Genomic DNA, 19,673 nt, shown 5'->3' on the forward strand with positions numbered 1-19,673 from the left:
GTACAGATCACAACCTAGTAAAAAAGAGCACTCTCAAATTAACACATTACAATCTGGTCTTTGGGAATCACATTGTTTCATGCTCTAATACCATTCCACACAGAGACACACAGACAGACACACGTGTATTAATATCTTTTCATAAGCCTGGGTCCCATGGCAACACCAAATTTGCTTTGTCTGGGTGTTGGAATGATCGAATCCCCCAGACAAATCACTGCACGATAACACAGGCCTCAGCACTGCGATGTGAAGAGGTCATCCATTGATATAAATGGCCTGGTGGGTTACTGGCCTGTGGTGATTGGTTAAGTTTATTCAGGCATTAGTCAGAGGGGCAAATCAATGAGATTTAACTGCCGTTTTGACTCCAGAGGGTCTGGTACATATGGAACGGAGGCGGGGGCTGGACATGGAGGATGGGGTGAGATGGGAAGATGATGGGTGGAAAGGGGGGAAAAGGGACAGGAGGGAAGCAAAACGAGGCGCAAATGGTGGTGGTGTAGGAAGATAAAAGATTATGGGCAAACAGGAAAAAGGTCAAGGGAGGAAGAGACGCTGGTGGAGGAAGGTTAAGAGCAGAAATGGGGAAGGACAAGTGGAGGTAACGTGTGGGAAGAAGGTTGAGGTGAAAGATGGAGGACAGAAATAAACGTCTTGTGGCGCCGTGAGGTTTGTCCTTTGCTAATCTGCTGCTGCACTCACACAGACACACAGAGGCTTCTTATCTGTTGTTTTGTCTACCGGCAGAGAGGTTTGTAAATTGTCTTTGTGTTGGACATCCCAGCATCTTTTTTTATTTTTTTTATCGTAGGCTAAGGGACAGTATTCCTTTTTTCCCAGAGACAGGCGTCCGTGAGACTTGACGCACTCTGAGCGATCTGATTACCGCTGACCTAATCCCACATGTATTTCTCTGATGTTCATGGCCAAATCTAGGACTCCATTCAGATTGCAGTGCGTAGTAGTGCTACCCTGGCTAGTTAGATTGTAACTTGTCATCCAATTGGGACCATGAATATCAGCCCTGCTATTTATACAGAAACATGCTTCAATTTCATGATAATTAAAATGTTTTATTTTTAGCATGGTTCCAGATCTCTCGACCACATTTTCAGTGAAATATGAACACTACGTGAAGACATCAAGTGAGACAAAGTTGCAACCAATTTGGACCATGAAATCCACATAAAGATTTATGATGATCTGGAATTTATATTTTCAAATAAACCTTGATCTGGCGGGACGTTAATGAGATCTGTTGTTGGAGAGCAAAATGTTGGCCTGACTAATTGCCGTCCTTGTCCTATTTTTGGTGACCAGTCTAAAAACCCATCTATGCTTAAGATCCAGATTTTAAAATGACTCATTATGTCACTATATGACATCCATAATCTCCATAATCCATAATAATCTCTAACGCTTCTCCTCTCTGCCGTTTGTCTCCTCAGATCCAGCCTCGGTGGACCTGGACCAGTATGACGTGGCTTCTCTGACTGATGCCCTTAGAGGTTTCCTGCAGGACCTGCCCGCCCCCATCATCCCCGCCACAGTCTACAGCGAGCTGGTCTACACTGCTCAAGGTACAGCGTGGTGCACGATGCTAACATCTGACGGATGTTAGCATCGGCTATAAAACGTGTTGGATGTCAGTTCACTCAAATGACAAAATTCTGATAAATTTAAAAGCCAAATGATCAGGACCAAAAGTTTTTTGTTACGTGTGTTGATTCATTAGTATTTGCATGAGCCGACCTTTGCTTGTACAATGAAAAGTGATTAAACCAGTTCAGGCCTACGTTACAGTTCGGGAAGCTTTTCCGAAGCAAAACTACCAACACGATGATGATGACCCGCTTAAAATTTCGTTTTGTTTTCATGGCCGGTGAATGGTGTCAGTTTAGACCTCCAGCTGCATCATATTCTCTCCGTTCACACGCACTGCAGGGTTCAACTCAAGGTGTGTGTGTGTGTGTGTGTGTGTGTGTGTGTGTTTTTTCTGTTGCCTCTGTCACTTGGCATGAGCGCCGACACTCGTCACACCTGACGGATTTCTGCCCTATCTGGATGTAAAGACGACAAGGCTGTACCCTCTCATCAGCATCACATTTCTGCTAATCCCCTGACAGCTTTGGGATTCAATGAAAACAAACTCTGAGCTGAAAAAACGTGGCTCGTTGCCAGGTCCTCTCTCTCATTTTCCGCACAGCTGACCTGCCTGTACACCCTTTCACCTGCCGTCCACCCCGGCAGGCCCTCCTCTCTACGGCTTTTAGGGACTCTCACGCTCTTATCTATCTTTAATGAACCCTACCTTGACATTTGGAGTTCCGGGCTGCGCGTGGGCGGTCTGCGCGCCAGTGTGTGCACATAAAAGAAGGTCATTGACGGACTGACGAATGGACAGACGGACGGACGGACGGACAGACACATGCAGGCGTGGTACCGTCACGCACGTCGGCGCGCATCGTCTGAGCTGGCAGGAGGTTCACACCAGCTTCCCAGCTACCTCCTCCCAAAATGTTACTCGGCTAAGCTCCTCGACATGATCTCTCTCTTAAAAAAAAAAACTCAATTATGTAAGTGCTTTTTCTCTCTCTTGTGGTCCTCGTCCCGTTAAGTGACAGCCCTTTTTTATTTTACTTATTCATGGAAACATTTTAAGTCCGGATAAACCACTTTGAAAGGATGCACCAAGTATTTTGCGCAGGTCGTCCAAGGTTAAGCCCGTTGAAATTGAACTTCTTATTTAGGGAGGCAGGGGGGTCACTTGAAGAGCACGGAAAGGTTCCTTCTGTGAAATCAGAGGGTATTAGACAGTAACGATGAGTCATGCAATAATATCGAGAGATCCCTGAAAAATAAACTCCTTGCCCAAGGGGCAAGATTTTCTTTCTCTCTGCTGTTTCTTTTTTTAGCTGCCATTTCAGTCTCAGCCTCCACACCAGAGGTTTCTGTTTGGGATCAGGTGATATTTCCCTCACCAACCATTGGCTGGTTTCCTGTCCCTTCGGCGTCTGTTTTAGTCGACGCAAAAGCTGTGGCCATGTTTTCTTTGATTGGCTTGGTTGTTTTTTCTATGTTGTCAATGAGCACACATGCCCTAAAATACTGAGAAAAATAGGCCTATCATTCCAGCCAAGATGATGTCTTCAAATTACTTACTTTCTTAAACCAACAGTCCAAACCCCAAATAACCAAATAGTGACCAGCAAACAGCTGCATCAGCTGCAAAACAAAGTTGTTGCTACTAAGAGGAGCTGTCATTTTAATGGGTTAATTTCAGAAAGCCCCTGTTGACGAAAGTGGCAGTGTTTCCGAGCACCTTAGAAAACCTCACGTTTTACTGCAGAGCAGGGTCTGACAGTCTGATCACGTAGTCCTGGTTCTAGTTCTCCGGTTCCTTAGCCGCCCTTCAGTGGGCCTAGCCATAAGGCCTGGGAAATAATTAAGAACTAAGTAGAAATAGCCAATCGTTTCACTGATGGTCTTGTCTACTAGACACTAAACTAAGACTGGTTGTGAAGTTTGTCATATTAACTGCGTTTTCTGACTATCATAATCAATGTGTTACTGAGCGCTGTCTATACTGGACTTTGAGGATGTGTCTTTGTGAAAAGATATCCATGAGGATGGAATCAGTCAAATGTTCCTCGTATGAAGTTACTGTCTGTCCCATCGTAGTCTAAACCCCGGGATTTGTTGACGTTGGAACGGTTTAAATCCCCTCTCATTCCATTTTAATTGTTACTTTTCCTCTGGCTGTCCTGCTCTCTGGGAGACGAGTCAAGCTCTCATCCGTTTGATCCGCGTCCATTTTTCCAGTCATTGGCTCAGCATGTGGAATCCCCTTACACTGTTAGAAAGAAAGATAAAATGTTGGAAGGGATTTTTAGATGCCTTTTTAAATCCTACTGAACCATCACTGGGACAGATGTCATACTCATTTCACACAATGTAGTGCAACTGCCCTCCCCCTCAAAACATAAAATTAGATCTTGAGATTGTGTCTTTATAGATACCATAAGGGAAATTAAATTAAATTTGAATATTGTTTCAAAATTTGGTTTGAAGCTAAATTCAATTTGAAAATATAAGTTAATGTGCGTCATCAAACTCCATTTAACCTTCAAATTAGTCCAATCATTCTCAATTTTAGAGCAATCTTCACTCTATTGTGTAGTCTTTTTCTTTTTTTCGGTGAAAGAATAATTACATTTCTTGTCATCAGATGGCTGTAATCCTTTTATAATCCTCTTCTCATCTGATCCTGCAACATCCTGACTACAATCAGCCCTTTGATATCAGGCCTGTGCTATTTTTTTGTGGCTTTTATTACTTCCAGCTATTTTAAAGAAAGTCTTTGTCACATTTACCAAAGCCCCTTAAGCCATTATGTTTTGTAAATCTAAAAAGTCACAGTCCACGCCTCCCTTTTTCTTCCTCATCCTCCGTCTGTCTTTAGCCTCTGAGTCACTCATTTTAACAATTTCATCTAAGACCTTCTACACTTCCTGCCTTCTGCCTTTTTTTCTTTTTATTCATCCCCCCCCATGCCTATTTTTGTCTTCTCCCTGTCTTTTCCCATTCATTAGTTTTGCGAGAGTTAGTTAACCTTAATGGTCTCTACGAGGTCATGGTCTATTAGGATAAAGGCCAGCTGTCTGAGTCTGACTGACCACTGTCCATCTGGGCCTTCAGAGGAGAGACGCTGTTGTGGACAGGGACCGTTTACCATCTCCTTCATTGATGAGATGCAGGATAAACTGTTGTGTGCAATGAGACGCTTCAGGATCTGATCCATTTACCATCCTATCAATCTGATAACACTTTTTGATATACCTTTATACCAGTTGACACTGGTATCTCTGTTATGTTTAGCGGTTCTAATGTCTAATCTCACAAGTAAACATTTTAACTGCTGGTGGCGCTAGAGGAAGAAGTCAGAATAAGATGCCTTCTGTTTTGTTTTTGTAGTTTGTGTCTCTGGTATCCTGTGTCCCCGCACTTCCTGTTGTCTGCCTCCCGTGTGTCTCCTGATTGCTCATTCCCTTCACCTGCCCTCATGGTTTCCACCTGTGCGTCATTACCTTCACCCTCCCCTTGTATTTAAACCCTGTCTGTCTTCTGCCCCAGTGTCTGATCGTACTGTGTGTTGCCTGTCTGTGTGATTGATTGTCACCCTTTATGTTTATATATAGTGTTTTTTGGAAGCCTTTCCTCGTTTTTGTTTAAATAAATTTACTTTTTCAGCTCTGGCATTTGGGTCCTCTCCTTGACCACCACGTAACAGTAATCCAGCCAAAGTTGTTGAGATATCGAAACGCTGACGGCCAAGAGATCAACTTTCTTATTTTACGCTCACAAATTTCTCTCCTCATGTTTATGATTTTGACTTGCAGATTGTCAAGCGATCAAATTGGCATCCCGTTTGATCCGGAATCAGAGGGGTCAGTTGCCTCAGCTCTCTGAGGACCTGACATGTTCTCATGCTCCCGAGTATCACCGTCAAAAGGATGCAACTGGACATCTGGATGCACTTCACCCAGACCTTATCCCTCAAATCAGGCATCTCTTTGCCTGTCGCCAAACTGTGGACCGTAGGAGAATATTGAGTCCAGTATTATCCTGTTCCCCAACACTAGCAGCTCCATCTTTGCACACCTAAATGTGTAACATGTGAGAGAGAGCACCATAACTTGATATTCTGATCTTATTAGTCTTTTAAAAGCTTTTGACAGAGTAATAGTGTTTTAGTAATTTTTGTATTTTTTTTTTGTATTCCTCATTCCTGAGGTCATCTGATTGTATAATCTAAAGCATCTATTTATGTAAATGGAATTAGTGTCATGCAATTGAATGGGCAGACACCTTGTTTTTTCCAAAGTGACGAACGATAAGTGCATTTAAGAGAAGTGAATTAATGTGGGGAAAAAAATAACATTGCAACAATTGCCTGGATTTTCTTTTTATCCTGTTTGGGGACGGAACTAAAGATGAAATTGATTAAAATGAGAATCACCTCCAAAATAGTCCCAAAGTAGGTGAAGTCCAATTCAACCACGGATATTTTCCCACAATCCTCCTCTTCCCCTCCACCCCGCTGTCCAGTTGTCCAGTCTTCCAGAGTCCCGTGGGGGCAGATGGACAGGCCAAGTTCCCTCTGCAGCCTTGACCTCTATTGACCGGCGGGGTCAACCACAATCCATAGTGTGTGTGTGTGTGTGTGTGTGTGTGTGTGTGGTCGTCTATGATCAGTAGTTGTCAGACAGAGAGAGGTGACTTCGATGACCCCCATCAGGCTGCAGCAGATTGTCATCCATCCATCACCGCCCACCCAAAATACACACACACACACACACACACACACACACACAGTGTCCCTGAACTTCCTTGAGTCTCCCATGCTCCCTACATGTATAAAACTTTATGATATCCGCAACATAAAATCCCATTTTTATACTATTTATGGCCGTCATTTATCATCAATAGGCATTACATATCTTTCCACTGTGTAATTACCTCTCTGCCACCAGTCTGCGTGGGCTTCACACTGCAGATCCACTTCCAAGGGACTCACAGGAAATGATGCATGGGTCCACTGGATATAATGTGGACAAAAGCGGCTGTATTCATGAGCTCACGTAATGTAACGGACTGAATCCTTCCTCTTCTCTAAAGTGACACCATGAATCCTCTCAGCCCAGCGTGTGTTTGGCTGCACTGTGAACAGATACTATCAGTTGCTCCTCTTCTTTCAATGGCATATTCGGCATATTTTTGAATAATCTTTTTTGAAAGACCAGAATATACATTGCAGTAAGGATACAGAGGGATGTCACACCATTTACATATTTGGTCGAGTAAATATTTAAGAGAAAGAGGCAAATGATGTCGGAGACAGTTTCTCATGATGTAGTTTAAAACATAGAAAATGGACAAATGTGGTAAAATGACCCTCAAAATGTTATGGACAGTCATGTTTCAGGACTGCAATTGTATACATTTGTCATGAATGTTAATGCGATTTTAAATGAGGTCTGACAGCAGAGCTGTGGGAATATGGAGCCCTTCTCCAGCTATGGTTCTCTCTTTCTCCATCTCTTCAATCAGTCAGCTGTCAAGTATCCAGTCAGTTGTTGGGTCAGTTCCCTCTATTGGCACTCCGTGTTATTGGGATCGATTTGCACACACACGCCAAACGCACCAGTACCTCTCGTGGTCAATCAATACATATCAGCACTCTCACGCCCGGAAACATCTAACATGTACACATGCAGAGCGCTGCATCACACAAATCACTGAGCAATAAATATGTATGTCAAGCGGTCCAGTTCAGCTGCTTCCACCTGCGTGTCGGCATGACGATATCAGCTCCCACCTTCCATGACCTTCACATAATGCTCGCCCTACTCTACCGTCTTCTGGAACGATAAACACTGGAAAGTTTGGGAAAGGTCAGAAAACTCAGTTAGTTTTTATTTTCTGTTCACTTCAGTGTGATTCACACACAATATGAGGTGAATATTCCAGGTCATTCATCTTTTTATTTTCAGGATCAGGCCGATTTGTATGCCTTAAGCTACAGAAAGCAGTTCTTCATCCCTTATTCTCATAATAATTTTGAATAAGAGAAGGCGGTTTTCGAACAGGACTTATGAAATCAAAGAGATGCACTACTTTTCTTTCACTTATCAATCCATATTTTTACTTTTAATGAAACTTTACCCTGAGCCATTGCTGTGAGTGCATACCAGCAAAAGTTGAATAAAACCTTTGAGACTGAATGTCAATGATACACTGGTGCAGTATATACATGGATTATATTATGACCCAACAGCATAGGGAAAAACTCTGAAGCACGATATTTACGATTTTTTTGTTTTTGTTGAAATGACGTATAGAATAGTTGCATTAATCTTATGCAGTGAGCTGTGATCCAGTGTAAAAATGACAAATGGCAGTTCAACAGAGGTTTACGTGCCTGGCTGTTGGCCGTGAGCAGTAACTTTGGGAACCTCACAGGGAAACATGGCGTGCAACTTTTATAGCAAGAAAAGTGAGTCAGTACATCCCCCCCCCCCCCAAAAAAAAAACGGTCCTGAGACTTAATTACAAATTCCAACTTATACCATAGCAATGCTGGATCTAAAGGAAGAGTTCAGCATGTGGAAACCCTGAGCAGACGGCAGCCTCAGACACTGAGATGAATGGACCTGCATCAGTCAGGTGTTCAGCAGCAGAGCTCTGCTTTCCCACTGAGTTCCACCCCGTCATAAACAACGCGCACAGCGGGCTCCGGCACAGATGTTTTCTTGTTTGCAGCTTGTTTGCGGTGGTGGAGGGCCTGTGGTGAAAGCGCCCGCCAATAGGTCTGGTCCTCTTCAAACATGGCTCATTGTCTGAACCCCGGCAAAAACAAGAATAGGACTTTCATTATGTTTCCTCGCTGGCTCATCTTTTCTTTTTTCCTTTTTTTCTTTCACGAGCATCCGTATACGAAGCCCCTGTGATTATCTCCAGTGTCTGACGGGGTGGCTGGCTAGCAGCTGGCTGCTCGACTGGGTCTGAATTCAGATCAGTGATGTCCTGCCAAGGCCATACATCTCCTCAAAGTCGGCGAGCAGTTTGCTACATGCTCGGATGGATACCGCTGGAGGTGCAGCTCACGGGGGGTGGGCGGGGCGGGGCGCGGCCCAGCAGGGGGCGTCGGCTCTGTGGTCCATGTGTACGAGTGGAAGAGTGAAATGTTTTTTTTATGTGATGGATGTTTATGCATGTGGTGTCCGCTCGGCTGCTCATCAGGACGCTCGTTCTTTGATCTCGCTTTTGTGTGATCACTGGTCACATGACGATAGTCTTCTTTACTTCTGCAAGAAAACACTGATCTGAATGTAATGTGATGTTGGAACCAGGGGGAGCTGTCGGGAAGATGCAGCTTCCTACAGCTCCAGAGCCTAAATGCTAAATATATTTTTTGATTTTGCACATTGAAATTACTGGCTTTCCGTGGTTCGACCGTCATCTGCAGTGTAGCCACATTTGTCCACATTATGGACATTGTGGACAAGATAATGACAGCAACTGGTAGCATATCGCCATTTAGTTATCTGCTCCATCTTTGTCTGCACAGGATGTGTTCACTCGCTCAATACACGTGCCTGAAGGCCCCGCCTGCGTTTTAGCAGCACACGGAGCCCAGCGCTCTCTTTGCAGCTCCGCCTACATACTCCCAGCTGTCAGTTTAGGAGAAGTTGACCTATGGATGAGATGATGGAAACCGATAGTTCAGGGTTTTAACAGCGTGCGCTTCTTGAGCATCTTCTTCTAAAAAAAAACGTTTCTCGCTACATGCTTCTGCTTCCACACAAACAAAAATAATAGATACAAAAATATACATATGAAAAGGCTACAGAAAATACATTTATTAGAATAACCGAGAAACAGAAGTGACCCGGGAATGAACATTTGATGAAGTATGAATTCACCTGCTTTGTTGGTCTAAAGGAGCCCTTGTGGTGTCGCTCTTTGTCTTACAGAGAGTCAGAGTGTGGAGGAGTGCGGGGAGCGGCTGAAGAGGATCCTGGAGTCTCCCAGCATCCCTCAGGCCAACCACCAGCTCCTGGTCCACCTCAGCAGACACCTGGCCCGGGTCGGCCAGCACAGCCAGGCCGGCCCCCGGCTTCTGGGACAGGCCTTCGCCGAGGCCGTCTTCAAGCACTCTCCTCTCAGGTACACAGGTCTCCCTGGTTAACGCTCATTATCATTAACACTAGCGTTTACCCGTTAACTCTGCATGTTTTATTCAGTTATTCATACACATGTAATTTAGCTCTGGACCACAGCCACCGAAGATACACACTTCTGATTGATGTCAGTTGAAATCCTCCACCAGTGCAGTGCAGTTTAACCTTCGTTCTTCAACCGTGCTCAAGGGGCTCCAGACGTCCAAAGTATCCATAGCGACAAAACTGAAGCTTTAGGCTCCATTGGCAGATAACAGACTGGTGACCTAACCTTGCACTTGTATTACATACATATTTTTTACTTGGGGACATGGCCGTGGTGCAAGAGACATAAGACATGTCCACATGTTCATAGAAAGAAAACGATTCGATCCAGAAGGAAGCACCACTTCATCTGGCGGCTGTCTTTTGTACCCCCACGCCGCATATTGTTTTCTTTCATGAAGAGTTTATGTTGTGTGTCACTGCTTACTTAATGGCTTTTTCATTTGCGTCGTCTTCATTCAAATTCAAGTCAGGTTGTTAGTCACAGTGTGAGACTGTAAGGGACAAGGTAAGATGGAACAAACCTCGACTGACAGAAGGGGTAACCACCCCATTTTTAGTTTATTTTGGACCACTGATTGTGTTAGTATTCTTCCCCCATTGTGACTTCCTGAAAATATCATTGAACCACAAAGCATACCAGGGAGAAAAAAGAAAATCATCCATTATTTTTAAGGTGAGATATCATTTAAACCAGTATCGCAAATTGAAAATAAATGGCTGTTAAATTATCATTCATGCACATTTGATTCTGTGGCCTACATGTTTTATGGTGTTTAAAAATATATGTGTATCTTCATTTGTGAATCAACCAAAGCCAAAGAGCTAAACAAACGTTTTGGCTGTGCCATTATATAAAATGTGCCATCTTATATAAAATACTCCCTCCCCATATTAACCACTGCCTATTTCCATGACAAACCTCACATGAGTTGAGCTCCAGCACAAATACATGATATTTTCATAGTAAAAGATCTGCCCTTGCTAATAGGAAAGCCAAGCATGATATTCGGCTCAGCTGTCATGTCTATACCTACAGTTTAAGAGCTGGATGTTTGAACTCTGACAGAATGGCATTAACAAGGCTGATTGTCTTTTTTTCTCTGAACCCTGCACAAGATAGCTGGCGTCGTTTTTTTTCCAGAAATTACAGAGGAATTTCTCCTTGTGGCGTTGTGTGCGGTGGAGATGTAGGGGATTTGGGAAGGCAGTCAGTGATTGTTTGCATAGCCTGGTCAAGCAATTCACGTCTGACGCGCACAGCGGGCGGGTAAAGAGCGAAGCGGCATGTCCTACTATTCCAACCTGAGCCCGTGTTAGCCTACTCCAATGCATGTGGAAGTGTTGATTAATGCTCGATGGATCTGGAGTACACACTGCAGTCTGCAAATATTTAGACAGTCACACATGTTCTACCCTTTGGGCGTCACTGCAGCATGCTGGGGGGCAACTCTGATGAACTCTTGGTGACGTACAAATAAACACCCGTCCTGCCGTTTGTGACAAAACCCAAAACTAAAGCACTTGTGTCTCTGTCAACAGCGCGGACGTGAACCCGGAGCATCACGTCAGGATCTTGGAGGCTCTTATCGCAACCGGAGGTCTCATGGAGATGCAGCCTGCACCAGGTAGGGCAATACTCATGAACGCAAACGCTGAAGTGCTGAGGTTCTACCCAGAACCATTTGCTTCTGAAGAAACCTTATTTTGGAGATTTCAGGGGTTCTTTATAAGACTAAGGGTCCCATTGAGACCCTTTTTTGATGAAAGCGTTCCTCAATGTTGGAAAGCAAGGGTGTAAAAAGGTCCTCCCAACCAAAACTGTGATTTTGAACAGTAATTGTTGTGTGTGGCGCAGCACCACATCAGCCCCGATCCTTTGGGAGCCTCACAAGGAACCCTGGGTGGGTTCTAGATGAAACCCTTGGAATATAAAAAGCATTCTTGGTAGAACCCCCTGGTGGGTTCTGGTTTTGGGTAAAAACTCCAGACAGGTTTCTGGAGCCTCTCTCAGATGGTTCTTTGCACATTCCTTTATGTTAGGTTCTAGATGCAACCCTCTGAAAGGGTTCCAGGTGAAACCTTTATAAAAGGGTTCTCCTACGGGGACAAGCCGACGAACCCTATGTGGTTTGAGTTTACACCTTTTATTTCTAAGAGTGCCTCATGCTTCAATCTTTTATCCGTTCTCTTGCAACAGTGCATCTTGTGCGACATGATGATTTCACTCACTTTTGTGACACACAGTCAAAGCTTATCTGCTCCGTGCCTGAAGTCTGTTTCCCAAGTGTATCACCATACATTTCTCGTACTGGAAACATGACATTCCCTTTACCCTCCCCGCTCCACCACAGACTGCAGTGGAAAACACACGTTTGGTTTATGAAATATGTGGAAAACACACACTTTTTGCCCAATTGCTGCTGTGATAAATTGGGCATGAAGCATGAAATAACTGCTTTAGCTTTGCTGTCCGTTAGTTTGGTTCACAGTCTGGACGTACAGAGTTCATGGTAACAAAACACAGCGGTTTCATGATGTTGTTTTTCTTGCTGCGATCCTGATTGGCTGGACCGCCTCAGCTGAGAGCGAGGGTATGGATGTGAGCGGGGCCGCTTTGCTTTAGTGTATATGATCTGCACAGTTTGCATTTTTCTCAGACCTCAGCAATAATTTCCCGAGACCGTAGGAAAACAACACCCTTTCTTAGATTTGGGCCACAGGAGAAACATTGTAATCCGATCTGGTGGAAGTTATACTCTAGAAAAGCTGTATTTAGCTAAACTGGCAACCAGAAAGTATCCTGATCTGACCCTTGTTGAGCACGTCATGGTGGAACAACGGTAAACAAGATGTCTTCTGCCTTTCTGGTTTATGCATCCCCCTTTAAACTTGATGATCACTACAGCCGTTAAAGATCTGGGCGCAAACATGTAGAAGCGGCTTTTCGCTTTAACCTGCCTGTGAGCCTTTGGTGTATGTCTTCAGAGATAAAATGCTGTGGAAAGATCAATCGGCCTCTATGAGGACGAAAGAAAGGTCAGACAGCAGGTGTGCTGCTGATTGTATGCGCCAAGCCAGTCTGCTGAGGTCGTTTTTTTGGGTCAGTGCATGTGTGTGTGTATGAATGTCAGTAGGTCAGTGTGTGTGTGTGTGTGTGTGTGTGTGTGGTAGTCCTGGTCTTTTGAGGGCCACGGTGTTGAGGCCAGGGTCAACATATTGGTGGTAGCAGTGATTGTAGTGGCTGCTCAGGGGTTATGTCATCTTTATATGGAGCAGTGGTTCATTCAGAAGGGATGTTGGAAAGGTTGGTCTGTGGGTGTGATTCATGGTTAAAACACGACCAGGCGAGGACATAACCAAGGCAAAGGCGCCTTCGTCCAACACTAGATAGATAGGCGGACACAGCCACTTTGACTCAGTGGATCGTGACTCTTTGAATAAGCATCTTCCCTTCATTGAAGGAAAATATCCAAAATCATGAATATATCTCGTTTCTAAAACACATTTCTAATCGAGCAAATAAATCTCAATCACAAAATTGCCACTTGCCAAAAATCAAGGACGCTAAACCATCAATTATGACGTTACTTTGTGTGTGTCTGTGGAACTGTTTGGATATTTAAAATCTTCTATGGAGTCGGATATTGTTTTGGAGCCGGTGACTGCTGACCCTCAGTTGCCCTCGATCTGAAGGCAAATACTCACTGCAAAGCCATACAGCAGACAAACACAAACAGCACACACACCAGAGCCACAAATCAGACTCAACTTGTTCATTTTTTGTTGGGTGACACGGAAAAGGACAGGATGACGTCTGGAAGACGATCAATAATTCATGGGATAAACCTCTGTCCTGCAGTGTGGGGATGCAAGGGATACATCAGGGGGCAAGGCGGCCACTGGATATTTAATTTGATTGTATTTACTCATTCAGAATACCTTTTGAAATGGAAACGTTGAAATCTCGCCTGACGAGAAGCACACACAAGGACATCCAACACGCTCGGGTGGAGTTTCCAGACACAGTCAACATTTCACAGGGCTTCTCCTCAGACTCTCCTTCCATTGCTTATGTTCCCTCATGTGCTCATTTGAGCGTTTCATCATTTTGGGCATCGTCTCAAAATACATATTTGTCTCTCTGGTTCTCTCTTGAGTCTCTTTGGTATTGCACACATGTAAATGCACAGCTTTTTTTGCGCATATAAAAAGTTCTGTGTCAAGTCAGTATAAGCTCAAAATCTCTAAGTAAGCAACAGCAAATCATGTCCTCTGTGTGTGTTGGACAGGCTTACATCACAGCAACAAAAAGCGCCAGAGTCTCTCTCTCTCTCTCTGTGGGTGGGTGTTTGAATAAAGCCTCACAACTTGCACTGTTCAGTACTCATATCTCTAACACATTAGTTCTGCATTATAGTATACCTGAGAGATGCCCTGGAACGGTTTGACTGGAGACAAACTAGCGCTCGCGTAACCCGCCAACTTCTTCTTCTTCGGCGCCGATTGCTTGAGCCAACACTCGTCATCGAACTCTCCCTCCATTTTGATCTCAACTACACACCGGTCCAGTTTTGTGGATCACAATCAGCGGTGCATGTCAGTCAGCTTGATGCACCGCGGCACAGACCTCTGATCACGTACACTGCACTCTGAGTTGAGCTCAGTAGTTTTACCACGGACACACCATCATTTAGGAGTCCCTGTGTGATTATTCTGTTTTCAGCACCTGGCAATGCTGGTCAGCACGGACATTGAGATGTCATTTAATGCCTCGAGTTGTGTGTGTGTGTGTGTCTGTTCAGCTCATGTTGCCGTTTCAGTGGCCTGGCCCGGTGACTGCCTGTCCGGCTGAGCTTCCCTTTGTTTGATGAATGGATTTAGAGGGAGAGAGCGAGGCAGACGGAGAGAGGTAGGCAAAAACGGGGAGGTCAGGTTCATGTGCAAGCATTTTTTCTCACCCATTACTTCCCCTGCCACCCCTCCAGACAGCATTAGTGGGGGTCAAGGGTTAGCGCAGTGCCTGTTGGCGGTATGTTAACCCCTTAACAGAGGTGTGTGTGTGTGTGTGTGTGTGTGTGTGTGTGTGTGTGTGTGTGTGTGTGTGTGTGTGTGTGTGTGTGTGTGTGTGTGCCTATTCACCTCTCAGGAGAACTGCCCTTCAAGCCATGTTCTCCAAATGGAGTCTGAATATACGATCGGTGCTGCTCCACCTGAGTGCTCCGGCTAAGTATCTCTGCACAATGTGACTGTGTGTGTCTGGGTGCATGTGTGTGCTTGTCCCTCTGTGTGTACATCACTTGCATGTGAAGCCTCAGTCTAGTCCAGCAATCTGTCAGCCAGCACGCATAGAATCAGTCGGAGGGAAAAAAAAGGGAGGATTGTAAACTCCCAAACACACCCATTCACATTCTGTCCCCTCTTGCTCTGCTTTTGTTATGAGCTGTTTTCCTTCCCAGGCACGCAAGCCGTGCCCGCAGCTTGGCAAGAATATGACATATACTAACACACACACACACACACACTTACACCACACACACACACTGGTTCTCTCTCTCTCTCTCTCTTTCGGTGCATTTATTTGGCTGGTAATGTAGCTGAGGAGGCTTGGTGGTAAAATCTTCTGCTCGGAGACTTCATCAGAAAGCTGGCTGCTGTTACTGCTGACAGTGTCTCCCTCTGTTTACATCATTATAGTCTGCTGTTCAAATTCTTCCATCTGTGCCTCTCTGGCTTTGTCCAAAGGTCAAATATACACCTAAGAACCTCTCTAAAGCCTCACTAATTAAAAACACTTTGTTTTGTTTGTTTAACTGGATGTGAACACAAACACACAAAATATTGTGGTGTTCTGTTCTAATTAATTACTTTGAAGTGAACACGATGTCCAGCATCTAAATGCTCCTAAAACCACACATTGCCATTTCTGTTTGTTTCCAGACTAAACAAACAGGAAACATTTTAGTAAATCAACTTAAGAGGGGTTTTTTGTCAAAGGAATTTTCTTTTTCTTTTTTTTCAGGAAATACTTTTTAGGAAATTGGCTAGTTCCATGTACTTTGGTGTGTTCTTTTGGTATTTTTTGATAGTAACCTGAATATCTTTGGGTGTTGGACTATATTGGTTGGACAAAACAAGATATTTGTGGATGTCATGAGCTGTAATTATCCTACAGATGTTGATATCTATCCATCTATTTCATCTTTTTAAAGTAAGCAAATAACCATATTTCCCAAAGTATTGGACTAACAATTTAATATAATAACAAACGAAGGGTAATCATAAATCTAAAGCCACTCAGCTGCTTATGTGTGAATGACCTGGACTAATAACACACACTCATACTCTGCCAAGGTCAGAGCTGAGAGCAACCATTAGTGTGTGTGGGCCTGTTTGTATGCGTGGGATTAGAATGTGTGTGTGTGTGCGTGTGTGTGTGTGTGTGTGTGTGTGTGTGTGTGTGTGTGTGTGTGTGTGTGTGTGTGTGTGTGTGTTTTTCACAGTTAAGTCATGTCCTGACTCGATCCTATTGGGAGGAAAGTGCCAGCTTACATCCAGTATAATCCTACTGTACGGGGTCAGCAGCAGGGCATGATCACACACACACACCAGCACTTGTGAATATGTGTTGGGGCATCATGGTTGTATAATGTGATTAAGGTCAAGCAAATACACAGCTTTTAGCGTGTGTGATTATTAGTATTTGGCATGTCTGTGGGTCCTTTTTCAGCCTGTGTGTGCGCTCCTTCAGCTGCACACAGTTACATGGCTGAGGGTTCCAGCTAATCACACACACACACACACACACACACACACACACACACACACACACACACACACACACACATGCACACGCACACTGTTTATCAATGCTAACAGTTTTGAACATCCTTTTTTTTCATAAAATTCACATGAGTTAGTCCTCATTTTGGATCGAGAGGCACAAACAGAAGTTATATTAATATTAATTTACTTAAGTGGCCGCCTACGGCCGGCAGGAAGCACCAGTCACGTCACGTGGCCTCTGAGCAGAGAGCCACTGAGGTGCCACTCAGTTGAGGTACGGCTTCCTCGACTTGCCGTCGACCCTGCTGCTCCTTGGCGGGCGCCGTCCGCTCAGTAATCACACTTGCTGTCTCGCCACTATCTCTGCTCCCTCTCCGTTTAGCAATTTTTGACTTTTAACTTTTCCGTTGGGCCAAATAACGTTCTCTCCCACATGCCCTACGAAAAGATCCACTTGCCGCACAAGGGGACAAGCTTTAACGTACAGCTCTGACTTCGTAACAGATGTCGTAATGTCTATGCAGGTTAAGTATTTGGACATTACGACATACATTTAGACCTTTCCCTACCTCTTCCAAAGACTCTCGTTAGTCACTCATGTTGGAGTCACAGAGTGAGCGATGACGGACAGATGATCTGCTTCACTTCAAATTCACTGTCCTGTTAAAGCGAGATGATGACAGAAGATGCATCACAGACGGACCGCGTCAAGTTCAAGGCCGTTCCCCTACGAAACATTACTCGGCTGTTCTGTGGCGCAGTGATACTATACTGGATAAACATTAACAGCCAAACCTTCTGCGGTTTTATTCAAACGTTTATTTATTTAGGTTTTTACCCGATTCTGAGACATAAAAAAAAAAAAAAGTATCCCTGGATCAGTCTCGTTTACTGAGATCCACTTTGGATCTTTGAACAGATCCCAGAGCAGATCTTCCCATCTATTTTTCTTTTACTATATCATGAGGTCAGAGGTCACAGATCGGCGTGAAATGAAGGTAATGGCCTTTGAAATTACTTTGTTAGCTGGATACAGAGAGACATGTGGCCCGGTCAGTCCCAACAGGAGGTCGGGAGGGAAGGGTCATCACACACACACACACACACACACACACACACACACACACACACACACACACACACACACACACACACACATAGCGGAAGCCCGATATGTATGTACCTCCTGATAAGGTTAATGACGTCGTCATTTTACACTGTTGGTCTGTAATTCTTTTTTTTTACCAAACTATTGTATACAAACTACAATATATTTGTGTAATTGTGTAAACTCCACAATTTGTGTTTTCGACACAATATTGTTTTGATGTTTTTTACAGCACTGAAGTGACAAAGATCGTAGCGGCACATAGAACATACGGTAGAACACAACGTAGAATATAAGCCGAGATGATTCGGAAAATCTACATTTTTCTTCCATCCAGAACATTTAAAATGAAATGATATAGTGCTCTCTTCCCTTTGAGTCAATTATTTCCACTCGGGCCAGGATGTTAAAGACCTTCCTGGGTGGACAGAAGTGGCACACATTTAGAAGGTGGTGCGGTCGCTTTCCCCACGAAGCGGCGCGCGATCTCTCAGCCCGGCACAGCCTTATCCCTCGGCTCAGTCTCTATTAGAAGATTATCTTATAATGTCCATCATCCCGCACACGACTCTCTGGTTGAGTTGTTTTATGGTGTATTCTGGGAAGCAGCTCTCTCCTGGTTAATGTCCAAATTCTGCTATAATGTGCTCATGTAAAACTTGAATTACCATCAAACAGCCCCCGGCTCCCATGTTTATCCCTTCATATGTAATTTGAAGGATCATCAGGTCACAGAAGCTACACTTCCTGCCATGCACTGCCCGAAACCTGGCTCCACTTTGTCTTCCAACTGTATGTTTATTTTATTTTTTCTACCATTCTCCTGAAGATGATTTTGGCGGCAGTTTAGAGTCTCATCATTGTAATTTTTCTGATTACCTTTTCACAGTTAATTCATATTAGTTCATATTAATATTTTTTAAATGTACAATACGTTTATTGGCGGTTGTTTGATATGAACGATAGAAAGAAAATACATACAGACGTCTATATTAAACTTCCCTTTATCTGGTAAAAATGTAAATCGATAACATATTTCCTTTTAATCTGCAGATTAAAAATTCTTGGCCAGTAAAACAGTATCAGGCCCTTTTCTTTCAGCACTGCTCATTGATCCAACAGTCTACATGTAGTTGTCCGTCTGTCCATCACTGCGTACAACTGGATGCGTGTCACATCCCAAACTTCTTCTGTTCTGTACCCTTTGTATTGTTGAGTCACTCTGCTCATCAATCTTAAATACAGTGTACTCATTACTTCACATCCAATGTTTCTGTTCATTACCAAAATTTCAGAGCTTGTCTTTGGATGCAGCCTCATTAAAACAGAGTGCTGCTCATATTGCATCATGTCTCACCAGTAGGAACAGACTTTTTTTTGGGTATCTGGGCATGTTAAAGTAGTTCAGAAGACGAGGCGATGAACCACTGAGGGCAGAATCTGTTACAATCAGAGAATCATAATGATATGGAAATGCTGCTAAAACTTCCAAGAAGTGAGCAGCAATTATTTCACTGGGAGTTTATGATTTATGTTTCTCCATGCAAGCCATCAATAATGCATTGAACTTATGACCCAAAGTTATAATGATGCACATAACTATGTGATAAAATGAAAATGAAACGTCTGATTCTCCCATGTAGCAATTTAAAACAGAGGCTCGTTTTTGTGCCTCGGCCTGGCGGGACGCCGCGTGATCGTGCATGCGCGCGCTCGTGGACGAGGGGGCGTGCGCTCGCTCGTAATCGACTGTCCAGCGCCCCGTGCGAGCGCACGTGTAGTTTTCCACCAGCTGTGTTTGAGACATTTGCTGCACTGAAGGGCAAATGTGATGTAAAGAATATGAGGCGGGGATGGATGCCTGGGCTGTAACCAGCCGTGAATACCAATGTGCTGCTTCCTCTCTGTGTCTCTGTCTGCTCCCACCTCTTTGTCTCTTTCTGTCTGCATCGCTTCTCTGTGTACGGGCCTCGCTCTCTGTCTCTGAC

The 19,673-nt window shown here is 44.1% G+C and overlaps 1 protein-coding gene across 2 annotated transcripts in view; it reads left to right on the forward strand.

The window, feature by feature from the left end:
* Positions 1-19,673, forward strand: part of pik3r3b (phosphoinositide-3-kinase, regulatory subunit 3b (gamma)) — a gene marked incomplete at its 5' end in the record, with an annotated part of 166,466 nt that overhangs the window by 70,145 nt on the left and 76,648 nt on the right. For both annotated transcript variants that reach the window (XM_079220518.1, XM_079220519.1), the window contains 3 exons: positions 1,452-1,583; positions 9,540-9,732; positions 11,334-11,419. In XM_079220518.1, coding sequence (XP_079076644.1) covers positions 1,452-1,583; positions 9,540-9,732; positions 11,334-11,419 — 411 coding nt within the window. The remainder of the gene's footprint in view (positions 1-1,451; positions 1,584-9,539; positions 9,733-11,333; positions 11,420-19,673) is intronic.

The sequence above is a fragment of the Taurulus bubalis genome (assembly GCF_910589615.1).
Source record: "Taurulus bubalis genome assembly, chromosome: 7".
NCBI lineage: Eukaryota > Metazoa > Chordata > Actinopteri > Perciformes > Cottidae > Taurulus > Taurulus bubalis.